Source organism: Bombus pyrosoma, linkage group LG10 (genome assembly GCF_014825855.1).
Source record: "Bombus pyrosoma isolate SC7728 linkage group LG10, ASM1482585v1, whole genome shotgun sequence".
Classification (NCBI taxonomy): domain Eukaryota; kingdom Metazoa; phylum Arthropoda; class Insecta; order Hymenoptera; family Apidae; genus Bombus; species Bombus pyrosoma.
Window position 1 is genome coordinate 16,400,324 of NC_057779.1, and position 26,622 is coordinate 16,426,945.

At 40.9% G+C, this 26,622-nt stretch overlaps 1 protein-coding gene across 1 annotated transcript in view; it reads right to left on the bottom strand.

Annotated features, from left to right (window-relative positions):
• Nucleotides 1-6,739: 6,739 nt before the first annotated feature.
• The window catches only part of LOC122571741 (odorant receptor 22c-like), a 24,497-nt gene continuing 4,614 nt past the window's right edge, over nt 6,740-26,622 (bottom strand). The window contains exons 2-6 of the mRNA XM_043735827.1: nt 7,973-8,379; nt 7,798-7,897; nt 7,633-7,734; nt 6,892-7,047; nt 6,740-6,811 (exon numbers count right to left, since the gene is read on the bottom strand). Coding sequence (XP_043591762.1) covers nt 6,740-6,811; nt 6,892-7,047; nt 7,633-7,734; nt 7,798-7,897; nt 7,973-8,379 — 837 coding nt within the window. The remainder of the gene's footprint in view (nt 6,812-6,891; nt 7,048-7,632; nt 7,735-7,797; nt 7,898-7,972; nt 8,380-26,622) is intronic.

Below are 26,622 nucleotides of genomic sequence, written 5' to 3' on the forward strand. Positions count from 1 at the left end.
GTCTAGGAATACTGCAGAGCAATATCTTTTCTTCTCGAGGTTTTGGCTTATATTATGTGTTATATGATGAATTTGCTCTATCGTAGTATGTTGTTTCCGAAAACCGAATTGGTAATCTGGCAGTGTTTTCAAATCCTCTAAGAGTGGAAGGAGTCTATTCGTGAGCATCTTCTCGAAAAGTTTGGCAAAGTAGGTAGAAGACTAATTCCGCGATAGGAGCTAGTTTCGTGTATCGGTTTTCCAGGTTTAGGGATGAGAGTAATCAGTGATATTTTCTAAGACATAGGACAGTATTCAAGGCGAAGGAGTGCATTAGAAATAGAAGTGATGAGTGCAATCCCTTTCATGGGAAGTTCTTTGATTATTTTATTACTTATGTGATCATGCCCCGATACTTCCCTGGGATTTAGGCGACGGATTAATTCTGTAACTTCTGAAGAAGTGAAAGGTTCAATAGGAGGAGACATCTGGAAAGGAGAGTGAAGGTATTCAGTGATATCCGCGGCAATTTTGGAGGAATGGGATTTAAATAGGTTAGATAGGTGTTTAGCAAACAGGTTGACTTTTTCTATAGGGTGACGCACTCATCCACCTTGTGGACGGCGGATTGAAGGGATTATTTGCAGGGGGCGCGTCTCTTTATTCTATGCTGAGAATTATTTATCGTTCATTGCACTTGACACAATTTCTTGTTCCAATATTCCCCGGTAATTGAACCATTTGCTCGTAATGCGCTTGTCACTATCTTAATATATTGAGTCTTTGCATATTTACGGAATTCTTCAAAAATATACGCCAAAATGCTGCACTTCTGTCCGTAATAATACGACCAGATTTGCCATAGTGAGATATGAATTCGTGCAAGATTCGCAAAATGGACTGTATTCCTGCGTCCATGACTGCTTTCAAGACTACGTGTTTCCTATAACCAGAAATAATTGTTGTTACATGTCGGTTTCGTAACTCTGCAATGATTCCGGATGGTCTATATGTACCTTGTATGTACCTTGTGGGATGGTGTGTTACTTTTCTTAAGCGGATTCAAACAGCCAAGATAGAGACAACAAGAATGCTTATTTCCCGACACTTCACATGCAAACAATTTATACGTCGATTCATATAATTCGTGATACAGATTCTTATTTCCGCAAAATAATATTACTTTTTCGCTTTATCAAGAGTTTTTTCTACTTTAACATTCCTTAATGCTTGTTAAGTCTTTGATCTAATACGACTTGATAACGTAGATCCTCAGGCACGTATAATCGCCAACGTCCGTTAACTATCCTAAAGACCATGTGCGTTATACATGACGAATTTCGTGTGCGCATTTTGATCACCCATTTCGAGTCAGTTTGGCCACGCTAAAAACGTGGTCGTTGTAGCGTCGTCATTCAATGGGTGCTATCCTAAACTTTTTTTTATACGTGGAGAAATCCTCATGGACACTCCGCTGCCGCTAATAGCGGTAGCAGCAGAATAGTGTCGGACTCTTACCGACTAAAACTCCACGATGATCATCCGTGTGAGAGAAGTGCTTCAGGGACCTCTTACGAATTATCTTTCCGTTGCACCCCCTCCCGCGTCATCTTGTTCGAGCCAGTCCTATGAATTGCCTGACTGTTGAATTTGGCGCTAGGGAGGGGGGGGCATTGACCCTAGCGCCACCCCCTTTGTAGTCGCGGTCCGTTGGGACGGTTCTATGAAGCGGCTTTAGGCCGACTGACCGCCATCTCCTTCCATCGCGTTACCCTGCAAAGGTGAAAGTGTCTTTTTCTCTCCCTTTCTGCCCGCTCCTTTGCGGGCATAACTCGCTCGCAGAAGAGGCGGACAGCCTCGTATTCTAGCGGCCCGCTCAGCGAAGATTCTACGATCGCCAAGGGGGTCACTCTGTCGCATATGACGTGACGCAGGGTGTAGCGGGACAGCTTCCATGCCGGACAAAACTCCGGCGTGTGTTGCGCCGTGTCCCTATCCTCTCCGCAGTGGTGACAGATGTCCGTTATCTCCCGTCCGATTCTAATTAGGATCTCGCCGAACACGCCGTGTCCCGTGAGCACCTAGATCATCGGTGAGCGGGAGGCCGCGGTGGCTTCTCCATGTTTTCCAATTTGGGAGAAACGCCTCTGCACCTCGATGTTCGCCTCCCTCATTGATCAGCTGGGATCGGGACTGGTCCCACGCGTTCAACTCTGCGGTTCTTAGGTCGCCCGCTCATACCGGGGCCCCGTACATCACTCGGGACCGAACGACGCCCTCGTATAGTCGGCGCACCGCGACTCCCGCCCCGCCGATGTTCGACAGCAGGCCGTACAAGGCATTGACAGCCGCCGACACCTTGGGAATCAGAGAGTGGAAGTGCGGCTCGAACGTCCACTGGCTGTCGATGACGAGACCCAGGTATTTCATCCGCGATCCCATCCCGACGGTTTCGCCTACCATGCTTATGCTCAGACCGGGCGGAGGAGTCCCTTCCCTGTTCTTGTTGTAGAATCAGATGGCCTCCGACTTCGCAGTGGAGACCCTCAGGCCCAGTCCGCGCACAGCACGAATCGCGCAGCCCGTTGCGATTTCGCCGATGCGCAATGTCTCGTGCCATCCGCCACCAAGACCGGAGTGTCGTCCGCGTAGCACACCATGGCTGCGCCCGGAGGCAACGGGCAATGCATTGCCTCGTCGTACGCGATGATCCACAGGATCGACTCCAACACCGAGCCCTGCGGAACGCCGCACTCGACGGGCCGCATTTTCTCCCCTTCTCTGCTGGCGTAGCATACCCATCTGTCGTCGGTATCATCCCATCAGGTAAGTGCGGATCAGCCGAACGAGGTAGCTGGTGTCACGTAATAATTTAACAAGCGACTTAAAGCAAATGTCGATCTCCAAACGAGATGGAGTTCTTTATTTCAACACAATTTTTTACAATTGTTATATGCTAGACGCTTTGCCATTCGCAGCGGTAGGCTTTTTAATATTCAGGCTTGTTCAGAATTCTTCAGACTGACTCGTATGATTTTAGGAGGAGTATTTATATCCTTTATTAGTTGGAGTGGGAGAAGACGTCGGTCATATATCTCTGGGAACGGGTAAAATGATATGATGCCACCCAGGTTTCCGCTCGTGACAAGACACTTGGAATCTGATCGCATAATTGGTTAAATTTCACCTATGACACTGGCAACCTCGGAGTGCTCCAGGGTCTCCACTATCCAGTCCCACGGCATGGAGTTGAACGCGTTGATGATGTCCGGAAAGACCGCCAGCGCCACGCCGTCCCGGGAAACCATGTCCTCCGTGAGTACTCGCACGCGGCTGACTGTGTCAATCCCCGAGCGTCCCTTCCGGAAGCCGTACTGGCTTTCATGCCAACCCGACACCCGCCCCGACATGTGTCGCTCCAGACGGGTGGCAACCACTCTCTCGAGGGGCTTGCCGACCTCGTCCAGCAGGCATATCGGCCGGTACGCCGACGGCGAAGTCGTCGGTTGGTCCTCTTTACGGAGCAACACCAGCCTCGCCGTCCGCCATGCGCGGGTGTAAACTCCCTCTCTCAGACATCTCGTGTAAAGGCGCCGAAGTTAGGGAGCCATGACCCCCATCACTTCCCCCTAGATCCGGCCCGGGATTCCGTCCGGGCCCGGCGCCACGTCGCGGGAGGCCATTCTTCTGGTCGCCTCCCACAGCTCTTCCTCCGTGACTTACCAGTCGTCTGTCCATCCACCGTCCAGGTTGTTTCCCGCGACTGTTCTGCCGCACTGTCCTCTTGCGGGGCGAAAAGCGTCCCGCTGATCGGCAGCAGCACCGGTTCCATCTCCGTCGTTGCCAGAGGGCCCTTCGCGCGAAGTTTTCGTATCACCGTCCTGTATGGCCTTCCCCATGGGTCGGACTCGACTGCTTCGACCAGTTCCGACCAGGCACGGTCCTTCGCGACCTTGATCTCCTTTTGTTGCCAGCGCCGTAGCACGCGGTACGCTCGGTAGCGCAGGGATATTTCTTTCTCGTCGTGCCGTCGCTAGTGGCGGGCCCTTGGGTACCGTCTTCGGACCCGGACACATCTCGCCTTCAACTCCGCGAAGTCGAGAGTCCACCAATACACGGCTCTGCTTCGCCCGGTGTCCAGCGGTGGCATGGACGTGTCGCATATTGCCGTCATGACTCGGCGGAAGTTCTCGGCCTCCTTCTCCACACTTGTTTCCGTCGGCGTCGTCGAGGCCTTCCAGTTCCTGGCAGCCACTACTGCCGCCACTCGAAGCTGATCGTCGTTCCTTTCCTTGATTTTCCACCTTGGTGAGGTGCTATCCTAAACTGGTGATGCCACAACATTTACTGCCTCTTTTGCTACGACCGAACTTCTACTCAGCTCGTCCACTACTTCGTTCCTTTCAACGTACTTGTTATACTCAATTGCATAATTGAATTCCAAGAAGCTGATAAATCATCTCTCAATATGCAGATTAAAATCTTCTTCGTTCTTTCGAACATTCCCAAACTATTACAGTCAGTACAGATTACGAAGATAATCCCGATCAAATAAAGTCTAAGTTTTTCGAGTGCGTTAACTATAGCAAGAGCTTCCGACACATACAAATGATATCGTGCTTCCTCTGCCTTTGAAGCAATGCAGCGTCTAAACCCAACGTGCACGCTCTGTATGGATTTCTACTTCCGTGCAATGATCGTATATTACGAAGAATTATCGTTTTTAATTTCGTTAAATGCTTCGGCCTGTTCCTGTCGCCAAGAGATTTTCGCATTCTTATGCAACAAATTGATGAATGGCTGCTTCAATCGATGAAAGTAACTCATTAAACCTGAAAAGTCTTCTAAATCGTAATTGTTTATCGGCTCTGGAAAAGCGTTGTCATTAACCAGCTTCCGCTTATTGCAGATACATCGAAAAATCAACGTATTAATGAATTGCTATAATAAATACCATGTTTAAATTTCTTTCTTTTTAACTTTTTCTGCATGAAAGGAACGTTCGAAAGATTAATATTTTATAGTGCAGGGGCACCAACCTATATTCGGTATATGATCAAGTTCTTACAATATTTTTCTTCAGCAATAAATTTTGAATAAAAAGTTGATAAGTACATATTCTTACGCTAATAGAAATTTGTATTCTTCTAAATATGGAGTACTCATAAAATAATTGTTGCATATTGTTCATTTTTAATGAATACAAGACTTGAAAAATTTTTCGATCACGTTAAATGATTCAAAACTTTTTGTGTGTCAAGTCTATTACATATTTATATACATATCATCTCATTGTAAAGATAATTTAATGTAGAATATTGTGTACTACTGTACTTCTGTAATTTATAGTATTATATTAGAAATACTATAATATTATTATTATTTCAAATGTAACTAACAATCCATTTTTCTAATGTAATCAAGACGATAATGTAGTAAAATAAGTTTTATAATAAGCATTAAAGTAGTGAGTGCGGTCCACATTATATCATGTTTTATTAATCGGAAAAATCTCACCAGTATGTTTAAAAAACATTCACACAAAAACAAGTAAAATTAAGGAAGTTATGACAGTATTATTAACTATTAAGCCATGAAATCTCGTTAAAGAATCACGTCGCGTGTCGTACCGTGTTCGACCTCTCGCAGAGGGACGCGGACGCGGTAGAATGCGCCAACGAGAATCGTAAATTCTCTTTACGATACGATGACGATGCCACGAATCCGCTGATCTTCTATTTCGATAATAGGAGTGGTTGAAATGATTATAACACTGAGTTAACTGCTTAAATATAATACACTTTATTACAACAACCTTTCTTCGAAGAATACAAGGTGAAGAGATGACTAACAATTTGAAATGTATGAAGTTATGTTTTGTTCACGAAGGCGGTATTTATACGAAACTAGCGATGGGTGCTGGTCGCCCTACCAACGGTAGTTTGCTGGTGGAGATGACCGTTGAACATGGGAGAAACTCGCTTTTCCCATTTTTTTACCGGATTGAACAATAACTCTAAGGAATTTCTCGACTTGAAAGATGTTTTGTAGCAATTAAGGATCTAGACGGTAAAGTAAAAAATGTTTAATTTCATCGCCGTTCTTTAGAATTGTTGCGGTCCGATTAATTATATTTGTACAGTTGGTGGCCGTCTTGTCCGAGGGATTCTGATTTATGTAGAGGGATGTAACGGAATGTAACATAACTTATGTTTGACCGGTTCTGACCAACATAACAGAAGCATAGGAATAACGTATAATTAGATATAGACAGAGTGGACAATGCGAAGAGCACCACACACTAAGTATCCTACAATCAAATTGTTAAAAATATAACCTTTTCATCCGAAATTTGAAATATAGCATTGCTAATAAACAGTAGAATATCGATGTGACTTCATTTCATTGTTCCTCAGATTCTTAATTAAAAGATGATTAGCAAACCTCGGCAGTTGCTAAACGCTTTTTTTCATAAAGATATTATTATCCCAACATACACTTTATACATTGCTAAATGCATCTCAAAATACGTAGTAAGTTCACAATATTAGAAATAATGAAGCGGGTCAAAGAAAATATTGCAAAACTTTTTGTTCTAAACCGATAATGATATGAACATCAATTTCTCTTGAATAAAAAGGAATTATAATCTTGATATATGTTCATCTTTGTTGATATGTTATTGGTAGCGGAATTTGCTTCTCTTTTTCAACCATGATTATTACAATAAAGGCTTCTCCATATTATTAGAAGATGATATTTATTGTGCTGAATTATTTACTGATAATAAGATGCGCAAAGAGGTGAAGATGGAGAAAGCATTGGACAGGTACTGAAATAATACAAATTTAGTATTCGTTATCTTTGATAATTCAGTATAATTATTGACATCCGAATTTTAACTTGCTTTACCGAACAATAATAACGCAAAGAAAGTTCTGGCACTAGATAAGTGATGGAAATAATCACTGGTTTTTGATATACCAATACGTTTAGTAGATCCTTTTGCATTTCTAAAGTCTGTTCATACCAAGTTATGTCGTACACACTCTGTGATACGTTTGCGCTCTAAATATCATGGAAGATTGACTGAGTTTAGGAAAATATAACTCATAGAATACATACAGTCAGTCACGGAAGTCTACATATACCTCGAATTTTGTACATCTGACTTACTAAAAAAATTGAAAATGTACTTTGTCACAAAATTATTTGTATTTAGCTATTAATACAATCTATTATTAATGTATTTTTGAAAAGAATTTTAAAAGCCAAAATATTTAACTCATAAAAATCTTGGATTAAATCTACATCAGAAATTATAAAACTTTTAACTTTTTCAATGTCAAAGGAGACAGCGGTACATTATGGATGTTTAAATCTACAAGATATTAGTATAATATTAAGCCTATTTTTATTATTACATGTAAATATAACAGATGTATGTAATTCTGCAACGTTGTATTTTATAGGATTTTTTATTTCTTTTTCTTATTAAAGATGAAACCGAATAAGTGTGTTACAGTTTTACAATATGTTTTAATCTGTTAAAAAATTCATATAAAACATTTTCAGTATAATATTTTATACTTAAGGTGTGTATATAAACTTTTGTGATTGACTGTATAAATGATATTATAGAATATGATCTACCATATCCTTCATGTGATCGGCTGGCCACGCGTACATGTAAACTTCCGTGAGTACAGTGATACATGCGGCCATGAACTGCATTTTCACAATTAATGGTGGATTCTGCTTGTAAATTGCATTATAAATTAGCTACGTTGTATGTTTAATATCGTAAGTATTACTTACCATGAATACTATAATACAAGACAAAGTTATAGTAAATGTTGTTACTATTGCAGTATAAAGTATTAGGAAACGAAAAGAATTGATCACTTCGTTTGCATATCTATAACAAAAATCCATTTACGATGAATGAAAATGTACTATTTAGCCTATATGTCGTGGAAAATATTACACTTACCTCCTTAAAAGTAATTGTTTCTTTACGCAAGCGATCACCATATCAATATTTGAACTTCTTTTGAATTCCACGGCCAAACATTCGAATCTTGCAGCCGTAAACCAAAGTAAAAGCGCACCAGATATGCATAGACATATATTTGCAGCGCATTGACAGCAAATAAAAGATTGATGCAAATATATTATAGCATTTACAGACGTATAATTAACGTTAAATGGATATTCTGCATCTAATGGAAAAGAAGTTGACAAGATTACTGGTCCTAGCAAAAAGATAGTCACAGTCACGTATGCGAATAACATGCAACTTCCGTAAAGGATGCTACATTTTGCAATATACTTGCAGAAAATTTCTCTTTCGTATTCTTGCGCCTCTTTGACATAGGTCACCATTTCTCCGATTACATGCTGTAACCCATAGTGAAAATATATACTCGTGTAGTGACGAACATACAAAGTCTGTACAGGACAGAACATAACAAGGATCGGTCCGATAAAAGGAATAATGTAAAAGCGGATACGACATAATTCCTTATGAAAATATAAGAAAAAGATATAGAATAAAATTTTTTGTAACGTTACGTTCCTTCGACTGGCGTATAACGCGTGTCGTGTTTTTATAAATGAAATAAATAAAATTTATAAATGAAAAAGATTCTATTTTATTAAGTACAAAATCGTTGAAAATGTTATCCTTGTTGTCGGATACATAGCTGTGCCTGTTTAATTGTCGCAGCATGAACCTTTGACAACGTATTTTGTTCACAATTCCTCAAATGCGTGATTAATTGCTTATACTAACTGATCCCGACTTTCGATATCTGTACTATACACTTTTTCTATAATGTGTCTTCACAAATAAAAGTCTAGGCGTATTAGATATGGAAATTTTGAAAACCAGGCGATTGTTCCTTCATCGCCTATTCAACAAAGATAGTTATCGTTTAGAAATATTTTTAGTACATTGGTAAAGTGTACATTAAAGCACTATCATGCTGGAAGATCAGTCGTTGTCGAATGCGATAAGGTACATAGTCTAACAATATTGACACGTTCTCCCGAAGAAAATTTCAGTAAATCTATTCCGTTAGAGAATATAGCAAAAAGTACGGTCCAATTATGTGATTACCGACTATTCCAACCCAAATGTTAACACTCAACTTTCCTGGAAATGAGTTTCTCGTCTTTCATAAGAAATTGTGGAGGACCATAGATTTGTATTATAGACATTAAAAGCACCCTCTCTGTAGAATTGTGGACATATGCATATGTCATTTGTCCATAAAATGTACGATATAAATTGTGGATTACTATTATGTTGTTCAAATAAACCAATGTGAAAATGTCATTCGTGCTTCGTCATCACTCATGCACGCACAATGCATACACTCCTGTTGTATGATACGGATACATTCTATTATTATGTAATATGCGACGGATGGTCTTTTCACTAACGTCACAATTACGAGACAATGAAGTTACACTAATTGCGGAATTGTTGTCAATATTTTCCAAAACATTGTCTTCGATAGGTGTTCGTCGACAGATACGACCGCAATCTCGATGCTAAGGTGCGAAAAAAAAATAATTCCGCCAGACATCCTTGAAAAAATTGGAGAAAAAAGAAAGGCGAAAGCAAAATGGCAAAAACATAGATCACGAGAAAACAAAAAACACCTAAACAAACTTGCAAAGGAAATAAAAAACAAAATAAAAGAGCACAATAATAACGAATTCACAAAGTTCACAGAGACACTCTCTGCACACGAGAACTCCCTATGGAAAGCCACGAAAAAAATAAAGAAGCCAATAAGACTAGTCCCAGCAATCAGAAAAGCAGATAACACATGGGCAAGAAGCAACGAAGAGCAAGCTGAAGAATTTTCCAACCACCTATGCAACATATTTACACCACATAATATCAACAACAGCAACCTCAATTATCATACGGACGAGGATGCGCCAACCACCAGTACCTCAACTGACAAGCAATACACCATACCTAAAACAACAGCACAAGAAATTAGAAACATAATCAAAAAACAATAAAGCACCAGGAATCGACCTAATCAATGGTAAAATATTGAAAAACCTTCCTCCAAAAGCGATACGACTAATGACAATAATATACAATGCAATACTAAGAATCCAATACTATCCTAAACTATGGAAACTAGCACAGATCATTATGTTACCTAAACCAGGCAAAGACCCACACCAAACAGCATCTTACAGACCAATATCGCTACTTCCTGTGTTTTCCAAAATACTAGAAAAAATAATATATGTCCGCCTAAAACCAATAGTAGAGAAGGAAAAATTAATACGAGATCACCAATTTGGATTCAGAAACAAACACTTCACGATAGAGCAAATGCACAGGCTCATTAATAAAATAATACTAGCATTAGGAAACAAACAATGCTGTAGAGCCCTCTTTATGGACATCGAGAAAGCATTTGACAAAATAAACCACGAAATCCTGCTACAAACAATCAGAAAACAATTCCCGGAGGAAGTATACCAATTAGTAAAATCCTACTTAAGCAGCAGAACCTTCGTAATAAAAGTCAAGGACACATACTCTGAAGTTAGAGACATCAAGGCAGGGGTTCCGCAAGGAAACGTCCTAGGACCAGTACTATATACATTATACACGGCCAACATACTAACAACTACCAATAGCAAAATACTGACATTCGCGGACGATACAGCTGAACTGGTCAGGCACACTACCCCAGAAACAGCAGTCACATTACTACAAGAACATGTCACGAAAATAGAAATNGTGGCTGCAAGTTAAACAAATAGAAACAAACCCCAACAAATGCAACCATATTACATTCACATTGCGAAAACAGATGCCACCAAACATCCTACTGAACGGCACGCACATAACACAAACAAGACAAGTCATATACCTAGGACTCCACATAGATACACAACTCACATGGAAACAACATATTAAATCAATAATAGACAAAATACAAACAACAAGGAGACAAATGCATTGGCTATCAAGTCGGAAATCTAAACTAAGCATAGAAAATAAATTAATAATATACAAAACAATCATAAAACCAATCTGGACATACGGAATACCACTATGGGGGATAGCAGCAATGAGCCATATAAACAAAATAGAGACATTACAAGCAAAAATTTTTAGAACAATAGTTAACGCTTCATGGTTCGTTAGAAATGAGGATATTCGGAAAGACCTGGGAATACCAACGGTCAAGCAGGAGATTAGCAGATGCGCGGAAAAATACAAGGAAAGAATAGCAACACACCCAAACCGGCTGGCTGCGGAAACGATCAACACAAGCATAGAAAGAAGACTAAAAAGGAAACACCCAGCTGATCTCACAAAAGATATAACCTAACAAACACGAAGATGGTATACCGCTGGGGGTAACCATCCACATGCTATGTATATTTAAGCTATAATATTTTACCAAATGTCCTACTGAACAAATTGTAAAATTTAAACAAATAATTTAAAAAAAGGTGTGAAAGAGAGTTTGCTGTTGAGTGCCGAAGCGTGCAGACCTGTATCTAGTGCTCTGTGAAGTTCACAATACAACACGTGACGCCCATCTGTCGAAAGTGAATCGAAACAGACATAACCATGTGTTCTCTAAACTTACTAATGGAAAATCCAACGCTCCTAATCTCTGTCCCGAATCATAGCCTCTCGGCTAGTTATTTCAACTGAATTAATTAGCTCGAAGATGGCCCAAGCATCCCAATCAGGCTCTCTTGAGCAAAACTATAACCTCACCGCTCTACCTCCTCTGTGGCAAAAGGACAATAACGACTTTAATAACACAAAAAAGCGTAAGCTAGAAACGGTCAAAATAAACGCAAACACTAGCCAAAATAAACCGTCAATAAACCATGTAACTACTTACAATAGATTGTTAATACTGGAATCTACAAACGATTCTATGGACGTAGTTGAAACACCAACAAATCAACACACACAAAAAATCCCCCCTTCCCATTAATCTTCATTGATGACATTATGGACATTCAAACAATGATAAAGTCCATCAAGAAAGATATTAAAAAAGAGGATTACAAACTAAAAATTAACAATAATCAGGTTAAAATCCTGCCGGCCAATCCAGACTCCCACAGAAAAATAACAAAATTACTAAAAACCTTGAACGCAATCTACCACACATACCAACTCAAACAAGAAAGACCTTTTCGTGTGGTACTACGCAACATTCACCAGTCAGCTAACTTAGACAAACTGAAATTCGAACTCCTAAAACATGGCCATGAAGTAACCAACATTAGCAACATAAGGCATAGAATCTCGAAAAATCCGCTATCTTTATTTTTTATCAACTTAAAACAAAAGCCAAACAATAAAAAAATTTATAACATCAACCGACTAATGAACTCAGTAGTAAAATTTGAACCTCCTTTTATAAAAAAAAGAAATAGTGCAATGTAAAAGGTGCCAAAGGTATGGTCACACACAGAAATAATTTCCGCTGCGTTAAATGTGCAGGTATACACCCCACTGATCAGTGCACTAAATCTCCAGAAACCTCTCCAAAGTGCATTCTCTGTCAAGGAGAACATCCTGTAAACTATAAAGGTTGCTTAGCCTACAAGACCTTGTACAAAAATAAGTATCTTAAACCCAGAGTCAAGGAGATAACCAACCAAGTACCCAGTCCTCAAACATTCTCTACTCCTTCAATCTCCTATGCCCAGGCAGTTTAAGGAAAACAAAACAATCCGAAAATCCATAGTGACCACTCTCAAAATAGTGTTTCCAGTTCACAAAACACGGATAACTTCACTAGACTCGAAAAATTAATCGAAAAACAATCAGAACAAATTAATAACTTACTATCTTTACTAACACTCTTCATGGATAAATTAATACGTCCCGACGCAAAATAAAACCAAGATGCATAGCTCTTTAGAATGCCAACGGTCTAGCTCAACACAAATTCGAATTAACACTCTTCCTAAAACAACAGCAAATCGACGTAATACTCATATCTGAAACCCACTTCGCCGACAAAAACTATCTGAAAATAAACGGTTATAACTTCTATCATACCCAACATCCCAGTGGAAAGGCCCACGGCGGCACTAAAATCATTATCAAATCCAGCATTAAGCATTACGAGCTTCCATCATTCCAGAAAGACTACCTCCAAGCTACAAACGTAGCAATAGAAGACTGCCATGGTGCAACACCACTTCAGCAGTATATTGCCCTCCGAGACACTCCACTGCTAAAGAAAACTTTGATAACTTCCTTGATGCTCTGGGCAATAGATTTATAGTTGGAGGAGTCTATAACGCCAAACACACCCAATGGGGTAGCAGACTTATCACAGTAAGAGGCAAAAATCGCTTGAATAGCATAAACACCAACAGACTCAACTGCCTCACCACACACGAACCCACATACTGGCCCACTGACACTAACAAAATACCTGATTTACTAGACTTCTTTATAACTAAAAATATCTCGATAAGATATGCCCAAATCAACTCCTTGGCGGACTTAGAAAGGCGGTAGACTTAGAAGAGTATGGCGGAGTCATAGGACACCTGACGACAAACGCGAGCTAAACAACGCAACTAGGAATCTAACCAAAGCCACCAAAAACTACAATAATGACTGTTTCCAAAAATACCTTGCCAATCTGTCTCCCACAGCAAACTCCAACTACTCACTATGGAAGGCTTCCAGGAAACTCACGCGTCCCCCACAAATAATCCCATCAATTGGCTGTCCGCAAAGTGGATGGAAGCGTAGCCCTATACAAAAAGCCAACTTGTGTGTAAGTCACTTAACTAACGTTTTCAAACCATACTCCTCTACTATTGCAGCGGAAATAACTGAATACTTGCACTCTCCCTTCCAGATGTCTCCTCCTAGTGAGCCTTTCTCATCTCTGAAGGAGATCTTTCTCATCTCTGAAGGAGATCTTTCTCATCTCTATAGTTCTCATCTTTTTCTCATCTCATATACTTAATCCGTCGTCTAAATCCCAGGAAAGCATCGGGGGATGATCTGATAAGTAACAAAGCTATTAAGGAGCTTCCCATAAAAGGGATTGCACTCATCACTTCTACTTATAATGCACTCCTTCGCCTTGAATACTGTCCTATGTCTTGGAAAATATCACTGATTACTCTCATCCCTAAACCCGGAAAACCGATACACGAAAGTAGCTCCTATCGCGGAATTAGACTTCTACCTACTTTGCCAAACTTTTCGAGAAGATGCTCACGAATCGACTCCTCCCACTCTTAGAGGATTTGAAAACACTGCCAGATTACCAATTCGGTTTTCGGAAACAACATGATACGATAGAGCAAATTCATCATATAACACATAATATAAGCCAAAACCTCGAAGAGAAAAGATATTGCTCTGCAGTATTCCTAGACATTCAACAGGCATTCAACAAAGTGTGGCATGAAAGACTTTCATTTAAACTAAAGAAAATCTTACCACACACCTACTACTCCATCCTAAAATCCTACCTAACCGATAGACAATCCATGGTAAAATACTTAGACTCCACAACCGCAACATTTCCAATAGAAGCTGGCATACCCCAAGGCAGTGTCCTTGGACCCCTGCTGTTCTCCATCTACACTGCCGATTTACCAACCTTAACAGAGATAACCACAGCGACATTTGCTATTAGCTTCCCACGCAGACCCGATAATTGCTTCATCCACTCTCCAGCGAGGTCTAGACTCTATGGAAAAGTGGTTTCACAAATGGAACTTCAAAATTAACGAAATCAAATCCACACATGTAGCCTTCACGCCACGAAAACAAACCTGCCCTCAAGTGACCATTAACAGTGTTACAATTTCTAACGGGGATTCAGTCAGATACCTGGGCATGACCCTGGACAGGAGATTGACATAGAAACAACACATCATAGACAAATCGAAGCAACTCAAGGCTAAACTCAAAAAATTCTACTGGCTCATTGGCCGACGTTCCAACTTAAGCACGCGAAGCAAAATAATGCTATATAAAGCCATATTAAAACCTGCTTGGACCTATGGGATCCAACTATGGGGAACAGCGAGTAATTCTAACATAGAAATTCTCCAACGATTCCAATCAAAAACTCTAAGATCCTTAATAGATGCACCTTGATATGTTACCAACGAAACAATCCATTGCGACCTCAAGATACTCACGGTTAAGGAAAAAATATACAAGTTCAGAAACAGATATAATATAAGAGTTATCAGCCACCATAACCCGTTAGTTAGCCAACTACTTGACACGGCGAATCAGATCCGCAAACTAAAAAGAAAATACCCATTAGATTGAAGCATTAGATTCAATTAGAATCGAACATACTATAAACTTTTATAATCCAAGTTACAGTGCCACGCCAGAAGAAGTTATAATTCTCAATGAGAATTGATTGTAAATAAACTACCAAATAAAAAAAAAGATGCAAAAGATTCAAGTTTTAAACGACTTCGCCATATTGTTTAAATAGTTCCTATATTTGAAGCACGCTGATTAGTATATCGCTCTCTGCACTAGCGAACAGTAGCTGATAAATTACTATTACAAGTTCTCAAAGAACAGATCACGTTGACGCAATGTATCTAGTCTTCTAACTCATCATCGTGTATTTGAACAAACACTGATTGTTCGGCATAGGTTACGCGTTATATGTCGCACGACAGATCGTAATTTTGCCATAACAGCGTAGAAACGTCGCGCACTTCCAAACTCGATTTTCTTGAAAACTAAATTGAGAATAAAACAATTTTATTCTATGTTCTTTTCTGACCTTTCATAAGCTTCTACATGTCATTCCGTCGGATCCTGTATATTAACGAAACTGTACATTTAGAATTTTCAACCAGTATCTTTCAATTAACTTAAATATTAAAAATACAACAGGAAATAAATTTAATGTCATTTTTTAGGGATACAAACTTACGAATAATTACTTATATATTTTTGAAAATCTTCTAAAATGGTCTTAATCTGATTGTATTCGTTCGAGACTTGTGATAGTGAACTTGGACTCGAGGCGACAACCAGTCGCCGAACGTAGCCGCGGTCAAGGGATAAACGTTTTGTCTAACAAAGGTATGGAGTAATAGTATAGCTCTCCACAAAAAAAAATAGTTGTAGCAGCACTCGACAGTAAACATTCCAATGGTTTCTGTCTCGTGGCTGGCCACACGCAGACCCTATTCTTCGGGTAAGGTGGGTACCAGATGTCGACGCATCTCCACAATACATGTTCAGCTAGTCTGAGGACCCGTTACAAATCTCAAGATTTAGTTAACTAAAGCCCCTCAAACAGACAAACAGTCATTGTTTCAACTACGGGAAGATAGGAGAAATCTATTTTTCACACGGACGACGCTTCCCGCTAGTAACTTTTCATCAAGGGCGGCTGACATCCTTCTCTAACCATCAGCAGGGAAACTGACCAATTAATAGCAACGTTAATTTCCCGCCCTCGTGGTCTTGTTCGGACTTGAAATGCTATTGAGAGGGATACTTATTTATATTTATATTATATTTGTTGTGGTTTTTATTCAGAAAGGAGAACAGAAAGATAAATATAATAAGTTGTTGATACAGACTTTTCGTATTTATTTCAGGGGACAATGTTTAACAAATGGCATTTCAAACGGGAACAAGACAAGGCGTGTTTCTTATTTCGGCAATGTTTTTTCGTAAAAATCAATAAATTTAAATGTCCTGTGCCTGGATAGTTAATTGAAGTCGATACACGGAAGGTCTACATGAAAGGTTAATGAATTCATCTCATGTCGAATCGTGTGAAGAAAAATATACAGTTTCATTTAAAATATATTCTTTGCCTTCATATATGTTTTTGTGAAAAGTGTGTATCAATTATTATGTCAAAATCTTTTTTGTATCTGTAATACATCAGGAAATAAAGGGCTGTCCATAATTATCGGAGACACCTGTATATATTAAAAGAATATATTTTATGTATATATTGCAATTATTACATTAATATATGTATTTAAAAAAGGCATTCTATGCATATATTACAGAAATAAGACACTTATTTCTAAAATAATAAAAACTGATTTCTCCAAAGACAGGAGAATTTTTTTAATTGGAGTTTTCATACGTTCATATCTCGTTCTACACTCTTCAGTATCACATTATAAATTAGAAACCAGTATGACCAGATTTTAACGTGATTCAACTGATACTAAATTACCAGAATAAGAAACATAATTTTTTCATATTTTTATTACATCATTACGAAGCAGCTTTAATCGGATTATTGAGATTCGTACTACAAAATGATACTAAATATGACTATATTTGTATTAACTTCTATATTAATTTTGAGGAGTAAGAAATGGCTTGATTGTGTCCATTCTATATCACTCACATTGCTTACTTCCTTCCCTTACTCTTAGCGTTTGCCTGGTACTCGGAAATTTACCTTTTTGGACACCATTGTGTTTGTTGAGTTTACCAAATATATAAGAGCACTATTTGCGCACATGTTCTTGAACATGTTCAACCAGTGGATACATACCTTAAAGAATACGCGCAAAATCAGTGTTTTCGAAAAATTTTCCCAGCGGGCAGTCCAGAAAAATCCCACTATGGGTGAATGCAATCAAAAATGACCAGAAGCTAAATAATTTAGAAGTGACGACAGAGTATCCAATATACTAAGAGGAGGACTACAATATATCAAAGTACAATTGGGAGAAATGCGAAGCAAAGGAAGACTGCTACTAGACACCGGAGCAGGAATAAATCTCATCCAGGAATCGATCCTTGAATCTGACGCACGACGAACAAGTAAAACACAATTATTTCTTATAGGAAATGATGGACATATCTCATTAGACACAAAGTACTTAAATCTTCAGGATAGCCACACGAATTTACCCGTACGATTGTACCCGTCGATTTTCCTTCATAAGAATATAGAATAATTAGACGACCGTATCTTTTAAAATATCTTTACAATATCGATAATGAGACTCTGACATTGAACGATTTTAGTATTCCTCTTATTGTTAGAAACAAAATTTAGTTACCCGCGAATACTGTTACCACCGCGACAATTACGTTAACCGTCTAACTGACGTCTATAAATTTCTTCAATGACACACCTTGAGTATTAACAGCAGGCCTATGACGAACACAGATCGACGTCATATTAATAACACAATGATTAAAATTAGCGCAGCAAAATATCTGCACGAACTACATAAAACAGCAATGCAAAGAAAATATACAATATAGAAAATAATTTTTGCTTACAGTGATATCTTTACGTTATAAGGCGATCTACTAGTATCTCATTATCGGATCATGAAATTAATTTGTTAAAGAAGAAAAATATTAATGATGAAATATATATATATTTACATTTTAATAATAATTTTATATTTTAATAATAATTCGACATATATATATATTTTTATACTTATATATAATTTTCTGTCGAATTAACATTAGAATTTTAGGTGCGTATCAATTCTTCATTTGGATTTACCATTGTTTAACTCAACTAAATTATATTACAGCTTTTAACAATATTCTTGGGTTCAAACGAATCCACGGTCAACGGGAAACTCTTTGTACAATAGATTATATTTTCTCTGAATTGCAAATAACGTTAGCTGTGTCGCTCGGTTTCTTCTAGACTGACTCCCCGACATCAGTAAACTCTCTAAGGAGATCACAATAAAAGACTGCCTGGATCTCATTTGTCAATTACATATTGATTAGAAATATCAACAAAATTCCAGGCGCCGTTGCTAGGCAGTCCTGCATAGAGCCGACATTGCTCCTGACCGGGGCTTGTCCGTTAATACAGCGTGTCCCTCAATATCGGTACTTCTTCTGTCAGGTTAAAACGTTCATCCTGTGACGGTGGCTACGTTCAGCGCCCAGTTGTGTCACCTCGAGCACAAGTATTCCAAAAGAAATGCTCGATGTCTCTACATCTCCGACATATATATTTACAAAAGATAGGCGATTGACGATTATTATCGTATACGCTATTACGGACGCACAATTATAGGCAGAATTGATTGCAGTAGTATCGATAAGTTTTGCAAATATTTCGGAAACTGTAACCGACAGTTACATATACGGGAAAAAGATGTTCAAAATGTTGATTTCTACAACATATCATAAAATCATCGAAATAGAAGGGAACGCAGCTTTTCTACAGTTTCACCTTTAAACTTACACTAAAAGTATGATATATATATATATATATATATATACAATTGTATATAGCCAATTAACTTTATTTTTATACAGTTCTTCTAACGTTTCCCTTTGGCTGTCGAAATGATTCTGTCCTTGTAGAACTGTTTCACTCTCTTACCAAATTCGATGAAACATGAAAAGGTAATGGTGCAGAGTGTATTTACAAAGAAAAATGTACAATATTTTTCCCCAATGCCTTTGTTTTCCTTATATAGCCGAAATTAATTAAAAACAGTTACAATACCTAAACAGTCCTCTTTGAAAGCAAGGGTACGACTATTAAGGAAGCAAACACTTCGTTCACTAGATGTATTCAAAAAATATTCAAAACTGTATTGTACATTCTTCAAACTTTATCTAGTCAGAAATTTGTTCACAGTTCAATTTATTACATAATTATTTCTCTCTTTCTTTCTCTGTTTACCTCTTTCTCTCTTCCTCTTCCTCTCTCTCTCTCTCTCTCTCTCTCTTTCTCTCTCTCCAGCAAAAACTGAAAGTTGCGTTTTGGTTATTTAGACAATGAACAGGCAGCCAGGTCATCCCCTGATTGAAAACTTATGCCTCAAGGATTACAATAATATTGCATACATGCTATTTACAATTCTCAGAATGTAATAATTTTTTCAATTTTAAACGTCAAACTAATTCCATAACGTAATACATTGTAAATTATTATTAATTATACATTATAGAGTAGTTTGAATAAGCAATGCCTATTAATGCATAACGATCATAATAAAACATCAGAGTAATTCGCAATCGTATACAGAAGAAAAGATATTGAAGGCACGCTGCGCATAACGAATTAAGATGTGAACCAAGGATATTATTTTAAACTTGAAGAATGTACAAAAGAGATAGAAAGGTTTTCAAAACTCATCTAATAAATAGAATGTTCACTGCCTCAATTGTAGGACCCAAATATCGTGACTATCTCAATTTCATGATAGAAATAGAAATAGAAAACTTTCAACTATCAGCCTGGCAATATTTCTACCAGTTAAAATCCTGTAAGACTTTTGTGAATGGTTAAAATTTTATAGGAAGGATAATATTATTTGGGCAACGAAAATGAAAACTTAAAAAAGCTATTCAACGTGATAAATATAAGTTTTCACTTGCTTATAAATTAATTTACATTATTACACATTAGTCTATGAAAAATATCTTAATTAACCCTTTGAGTATAAGTTTAAATAATCTTTTGCAGTTGCCTTTTTGTTTCTTCATTATTTATTTCATATGTATGTATGTGCGTATATGCACAATTATATGTGTGGAAATCGTGTGGTTCATGCAAGACAACATTCATGCATGACCACATTCAATACTCAAGAATACTTAAAATAATGTTTGGGTCGGTTCAGGAAAACTCGTCTCTTAACATGCTCGGTCCTCAATATTCTAATCCTCTGAATTTTTATTTCTGAGGACACATGACAAAGTTGTTATATCCAACACCGGTGCCTGCGGCAACGCAATTGCAAAATTACATTCCCTTTCCATCGGGAATGATGAGAAAAGAGTTCAAAAGAAAAATTGAATTTTGTTTGCAAGAAAACGGATGCTCTATTGAACATTTACTGTTATATAAAACGATTGCTATTTTTGTTATAATTTTTCTGCGAACAATCACGGTGCGTGAATGATTTTTCTGTCGACATCCACTGGCGGGCCAATCGCAGTGCGTGTGGGAACTTTGTATGAACGTCGTTAATTATTTATGGAGTCAAAGGGTTGGAGGAAACACTAATCCTTTCTACACCGAAATTGCACAGATCGGTTTTTAATATGCAGTTATAGATTTTCATAAATATGCAGGTTTGATGTTTTACCTATGATTTTCCTTACAAAAGGTCGCGTAGAGTCTTGTACGTCTCCAAATATCATAGTCTGCTTGTCCGAGATGCCGCCCTTTTATTTTTCCGCTTTATATTGCAGCATTTACCATCATATCTGCTTTTGTCGACGTTGCTATGCATAACAAATTTCCAATTAAATCTTGAAAGTTATTGGCAGTTTATGATAGTGTGTGGTTTTCTAGTTCCTCAGATCCTATATCTATTGGGATATCCGACTCTTTCGCGTCCTGCAGTCTATACATGTTAATGGCATCGTCAATGAGTCGGGTATATATAATACACCCCACTTTTGTCAATTTCTCTTTGTACTGTTAAATATTTTTCCTAATTTTTCTATATTATATGATTCTGATAGCCCTTTTTCCAAGTTAGTTTTTTCCACATGATTATTAGTTGCTAACATAGTGTCATTCATATATATTACAATATAGCGTTTACTTTTTCTGTTCGATTTTATGCATAGACAAGGATCGTCTGGGACCGCCTGGTCGGCCGAGTCCCCTCCCGGGTCCCTTGGTCCCCTTCGCTCGTACCTCTTCTTGAGAACCAACGCCGGGAACTCCCACAGCGGCCTCTGATGGCAGTTACCCTGTGCAGCCTCCTGAGAAGCAGGATGCAGCAATGTTCGGCAGCAGGCCGCACAAGGCGTTGGCGGCGGCCGCCGCCCTCGGGATCAGGGAGTCGAAGTGCGGCTCGAACGTCCACTGGCTGTTGATGTCGAGACCCAGGTATCGCATTCGCGATCCCACCCCGACGGTTTCTCCCTCCATGCTTACGCTCAGTCCAGGCGGGGGAGCCGCTCGCCTGTTCTTGTCGTAGAACCAGATGGCCTCCGACTTCACAGAGGAGAGCCTTAGGTCCAGTCTGCGCACCGTACGTATTGCGCAGGCCGTTGCGACTTCGCCGATGCGCAACGTCTCGTGCCACTCGCGACCCTCGACCAGGACCAAAGTGTCGTCAGCGTAAGACACCATGGCCACGCCCGGAGGCAGCGGCGGGCAGCGCAATACCTCCATGTACGTGATGATCCACAATATCGGCCCCAACACCAAACCCTGTGGTACGCCGCGCTCGACGGAGCGCCTTTCCACTCCTTCCCTGCTGGCGTAGCATACCCACCTGTTGTCGAGGTAGGCGCGGATCAGCCGAACGAGGTAGCTGGGAACATCGAAGTGCTCCAGGACCGCCACTATCTTGTCCCATGATATGGAGTTGAACGCGTTGACGATGTCCAGAGATATCGCCAACGCCACGCCGCCAAGGGAAATCATGTCTTCTATGCGTGCCCGCACACGCCTGATCGCGTCGATCGTTGAGCGCCCCTTCCGGAAGCCGTACTTGCTTCGTGCTAGCTCGGCACTCGCCCCGACATGTGTCGTTCCAGTCGGGCGGCGGTGACTCTCTCGAGGATCTTACCGACCTCGTCCAGCAGCATATCGGGGGGTACGCCGACGGCGAATTCATCGGTCGACTCTCTTTACGGAGAAAAACCAGCCTCGCTGTCCGCCATGCCCGGGGGTAGACTCCCTCTTTCAGACATTTTGTGTAGAGGCGCCGAAGTTTGAGAGCCATGATCCCCATTATTTCCCCCCAGATCCGGCCCGGGATTCTGTCCGGATCCGGGGCCACTTCGCGGGATGACATTCTTCTGGTCGCCTCCCACAGTTCTTCCTCCGTGACATCCCAGTCGTCTGTCCACTCCCTGGTCCAGGTTGTGTCCCGCAGCTGTTCTGCCGCACTGTCCTCTTGCGGCGGGAAAAGCGTCTCAACGATCTGCTGCAGCAACACCGGTGCCATCTCCGTCGTTTCCAGGGGTCCCTTCACGCGAAGTTTCCGCGTCACCGTCCTGTATGGTCTTCCCCATGGGTCGGACTCTACTGCTTCGACCAGTTCCGACCACGCACGGTTCTTCGCGACCTTAATATCTTTCTGTAGCGAGCGCCGTAGCTAGCGGTACGCTTGGTAGCGCCGTGGGGCTCCTTCCTCGTCGCATCGTCGCCAGCGGCGGGCCCTCAGGTACCGTCTTCGGGCCCAGACGCATCTCGCCCTCAACTCCGCGATATCGGGATTCCTCCAATGCACGGCTCTGCTCCGGCCGGTGCCCAGCGTAGTTCGCGGCGGAAGTGTCGCAAATTGCCGTCATGACTCGTCGGAGGTTCTCAGCCTCTTCCTCCACGCTTGTTTCTGTCTGGGTCGTCGGGGCCTCCAAGTTCCAGGCAACCACTGTCGCAGCCGCTCGAAGTAGATCGTCGTCCTTTTCCTTGGTTTTCCACCTTGGTGGTGGGCGCGTGCATCCTCTTCTCAGTAGGTCGCGGCCATTACCCGCGGTCACCATTCCAGGTCCAGGTGTACCTTTCACCTCCACGAATATGTAGAGGTGGTCCGAGAATGTCTCCATCCTCTCGGCTACTATCCAACCTCAAATCCGTCTGAATGTTTCAGGGGAGGCCCATGTGATGTCTACGACGGAGCTCCCCCTCCATGTCACGCAGGTGCTGATTGAGCCCCTGTTCACCAGCAGGAGTCCAAGTCCCGCGGCCCCATTCCGTGGAGTGTGCGTTGAAGTCTCCTAGCACAAACATTTACCGGGGAAGGTGCCGTCTGACGCAGTCGCCAACCCCGTCTAGGAACTCCTCGAGCGCTGCCCATCCGCTGTTGGATGATACGTAAACGCCCACCACCACCATTCCTGCCCACTCGACCGCGACGTATCCGTTCCCGCGCTCCAGCGGGACTCCGTGGGCGCATGCCCTTGGCGTTGATGTCCAGGTGACCGCTACCATTTCGTCCGCATCTCTGGTCCAATCCGGGACATCCAGAACTCTGTATGGTTGGGCCACTACCGCTAGGGCGACCGTGCTCTCTCGTATGGTTTGGTAGAGCAGGTCTTGTGCTCGTCTCGACCGTCCCAAGTGGGTCTGGAGGATGCGCATTTCTCAATCACCTAATGTCATTGCTTCCATGGCTTCCTCCGTGCCAGCATCCTTGCTCGCGGGTTTAGGCGAGCCTTTTCCGCCGCCACTTACAGCCGTGGATCGGCAGGTGATTCCTCTTGTTTCCTTCTTCGGGAGGGGGGGGGGGGGGCGCAGGCCGGTCCCCCCATCCTATGTACCGATGGTGCTCCGAGCGCCTCGCAGAGGAGGCATTTCGGGTTCGCTTCTGTGCATGCTCTGGCATGGTGTCCTGGGTCGCCGCATCTGTAACACAAATGCCCCCTGTCTTCCTTGGAGGTGCACATCCTGCTTGTGTGCCCAGTCTCTAGGCATTTGTAGCATTGAAAAGGTCTTCGCTCAATAGTTTCGACCTTCGTTATTGACCAGCCTATGACTTTGCCAGCCTGGGCCAGTTTCCTCGCTGCACCGGTCGGGCCTCGTACCCATACGGATCCAAGGCCGTTTCAAGCGAAGCGGATCTCTCCCAGTCGGATGTCCTCCGCCTTGCAGCCGCTCTCCTTCGCCTTGCTTGGACCTTGCTTGGATCAAGGATCTGGGCCAGCCGTGCTGCAGGCGCAGCGGCCTTCTCCCTATTCTGGTCCTTTGGGACCTGCAGTACGACGCCTCCTGTCATTGCTTTGCGCATTCTTACCACGCTGATTCCGACCTTGGCCAGCGAGACGCTGTCCTTGGCCGCGGCCAACATCTCCGCATATGATTGGCACGATCTGTCCTTGATCGTAGTCGTTACCGCTGAAGTTCGCGTTGTATGTGAGGGGGGCAGCTTGTTCCCCCCCCCTTCGCCTGTTCTTCAATCCTGCCTCTAAGGCTTTCCTCCGGCACTTTGCCCTTATCCTGGGAGTTATTTTCGCCGGCTGCTTTCCGGCTGCCTCCTTTTTCTTCTTTTTTCTTCCTGCGACCGTCTGCCATTCCGCGGCGGTCGCTTGTCCTTCCTCAATGGTTGGTGTCGCAGAAGCTTTGCCTGTCTGTTCGATATCTTAGGAAATGATTTTCTACTGAATTTTCCCTTGATGCATGGTCTCATACATTTCTTGAATCCCACTCTTCTGTATTACTATGTCAAATCATATTTTTATTGGCGAATCTGCTGACAGCATCCGGATCTCTGTATCTTTATTTTTTCTGATAAGAATGTATGCACTTATCGTTATCCTTGTTTACACTGGCACAGCCTTCTCGTCGATCTTAAGTTTATAAAGATTTTTTGCACCATCTGCCGTTGCAATTACATTCTTATCTTTTAATATGTCATCTAACGATTTTTTTGAGCGCGTCAGGATTTATCTCATCTTACTGTTATTCTAACACCTGCTACGAACGTTCTTTACTGGCCTGATTTCGTAACCTATTGGAATTTACTGGTTAATGGGAAAAAGAAACTTGTACTACGATAATTAACTGTTGAATTTCAATTAGGTACATTTCGCTTAACGCTTTAACGTTCGACTGATCTGAAGACGTAGCTACACCAGACTGAGAGAGAACAAAATCGCGTACATTCGATTTATCTGTAAACCCTTTCTCTGCGGAGCGTTCAGAAATGAATTGTTCTTTAAGCAGCCGGCATAATAGTGGGAAATCGGTGGCACGATACTCGGAAAAAGATACTGTAGCTGAGCGCCTACAGGCGCTTTCGCTCGGACAGAGCGACTATGGCTAAGCGCCTATAGGCGCTGTTGGCAACGAAAGGGTTAATCACTCTGTCGGTAATCTATGGATCCAATGTTACGTTCATCTCTTACAGATAGCTGTATTATCATTAAGCCTTTATTGTTGCAGTATACCATAATGTCCGAATTGGAAACAATGTTTCCCTTTATAATTATTGAAGTGTTCGTCGGAAAATGATCCGTTAAAAGGTAATATTTTTTATTATTATAAAAATTACGTTTCTTCTATCCTAAAAATTTCCTATATGTAAAGAAGACGATATTGTCAATAAGATTTAATTCCATAAAAAACTCTTCCGAACGTTTATATTAGTGAAGAGAACTTTTTAAAACGAAATCAGTTCTTCCAATTCGTGAACAGAACTCGTAAATAGCGGTGATAAACTGTATTTACTGATTAATTTTGTTCAGTTACAGAAAAACTACACAGACATAGCACATTATAATTAAGTAAGGTCACAGAAGATCACAAACCGTTTTTACAATTTTTATGGCAAAACGTGTTTAACGACGTCATTTATATAGAATCAACAATAATAACAAAAATTGTATCATAATGTCAAAAATTAAAATTTCAGTTTATCTGTAACTACTCCCTATGGAAAGTCACCAACAAAGTGAAGAAAACAATAAAATCAATCCCAGCAATCAAAAAAATGGACAACTCATGGGCCAGAAGCAACGAAGAGCAGGTAGAAGAATTTTCGAAGCACTTACAAAATACATTTTCACCGTATGAAATTAATAACAGCATTCCCGGAGGGCAAACACATGAAGAAGTGGAAAATGCCAACAACGCAATTGACAAACACTGCACCATACTCAGCACAACAGCGCAAGAAGTTACAAACTTAATTAAGGCAACAAAGACAAGTAAAGCACCAGGATTAGAC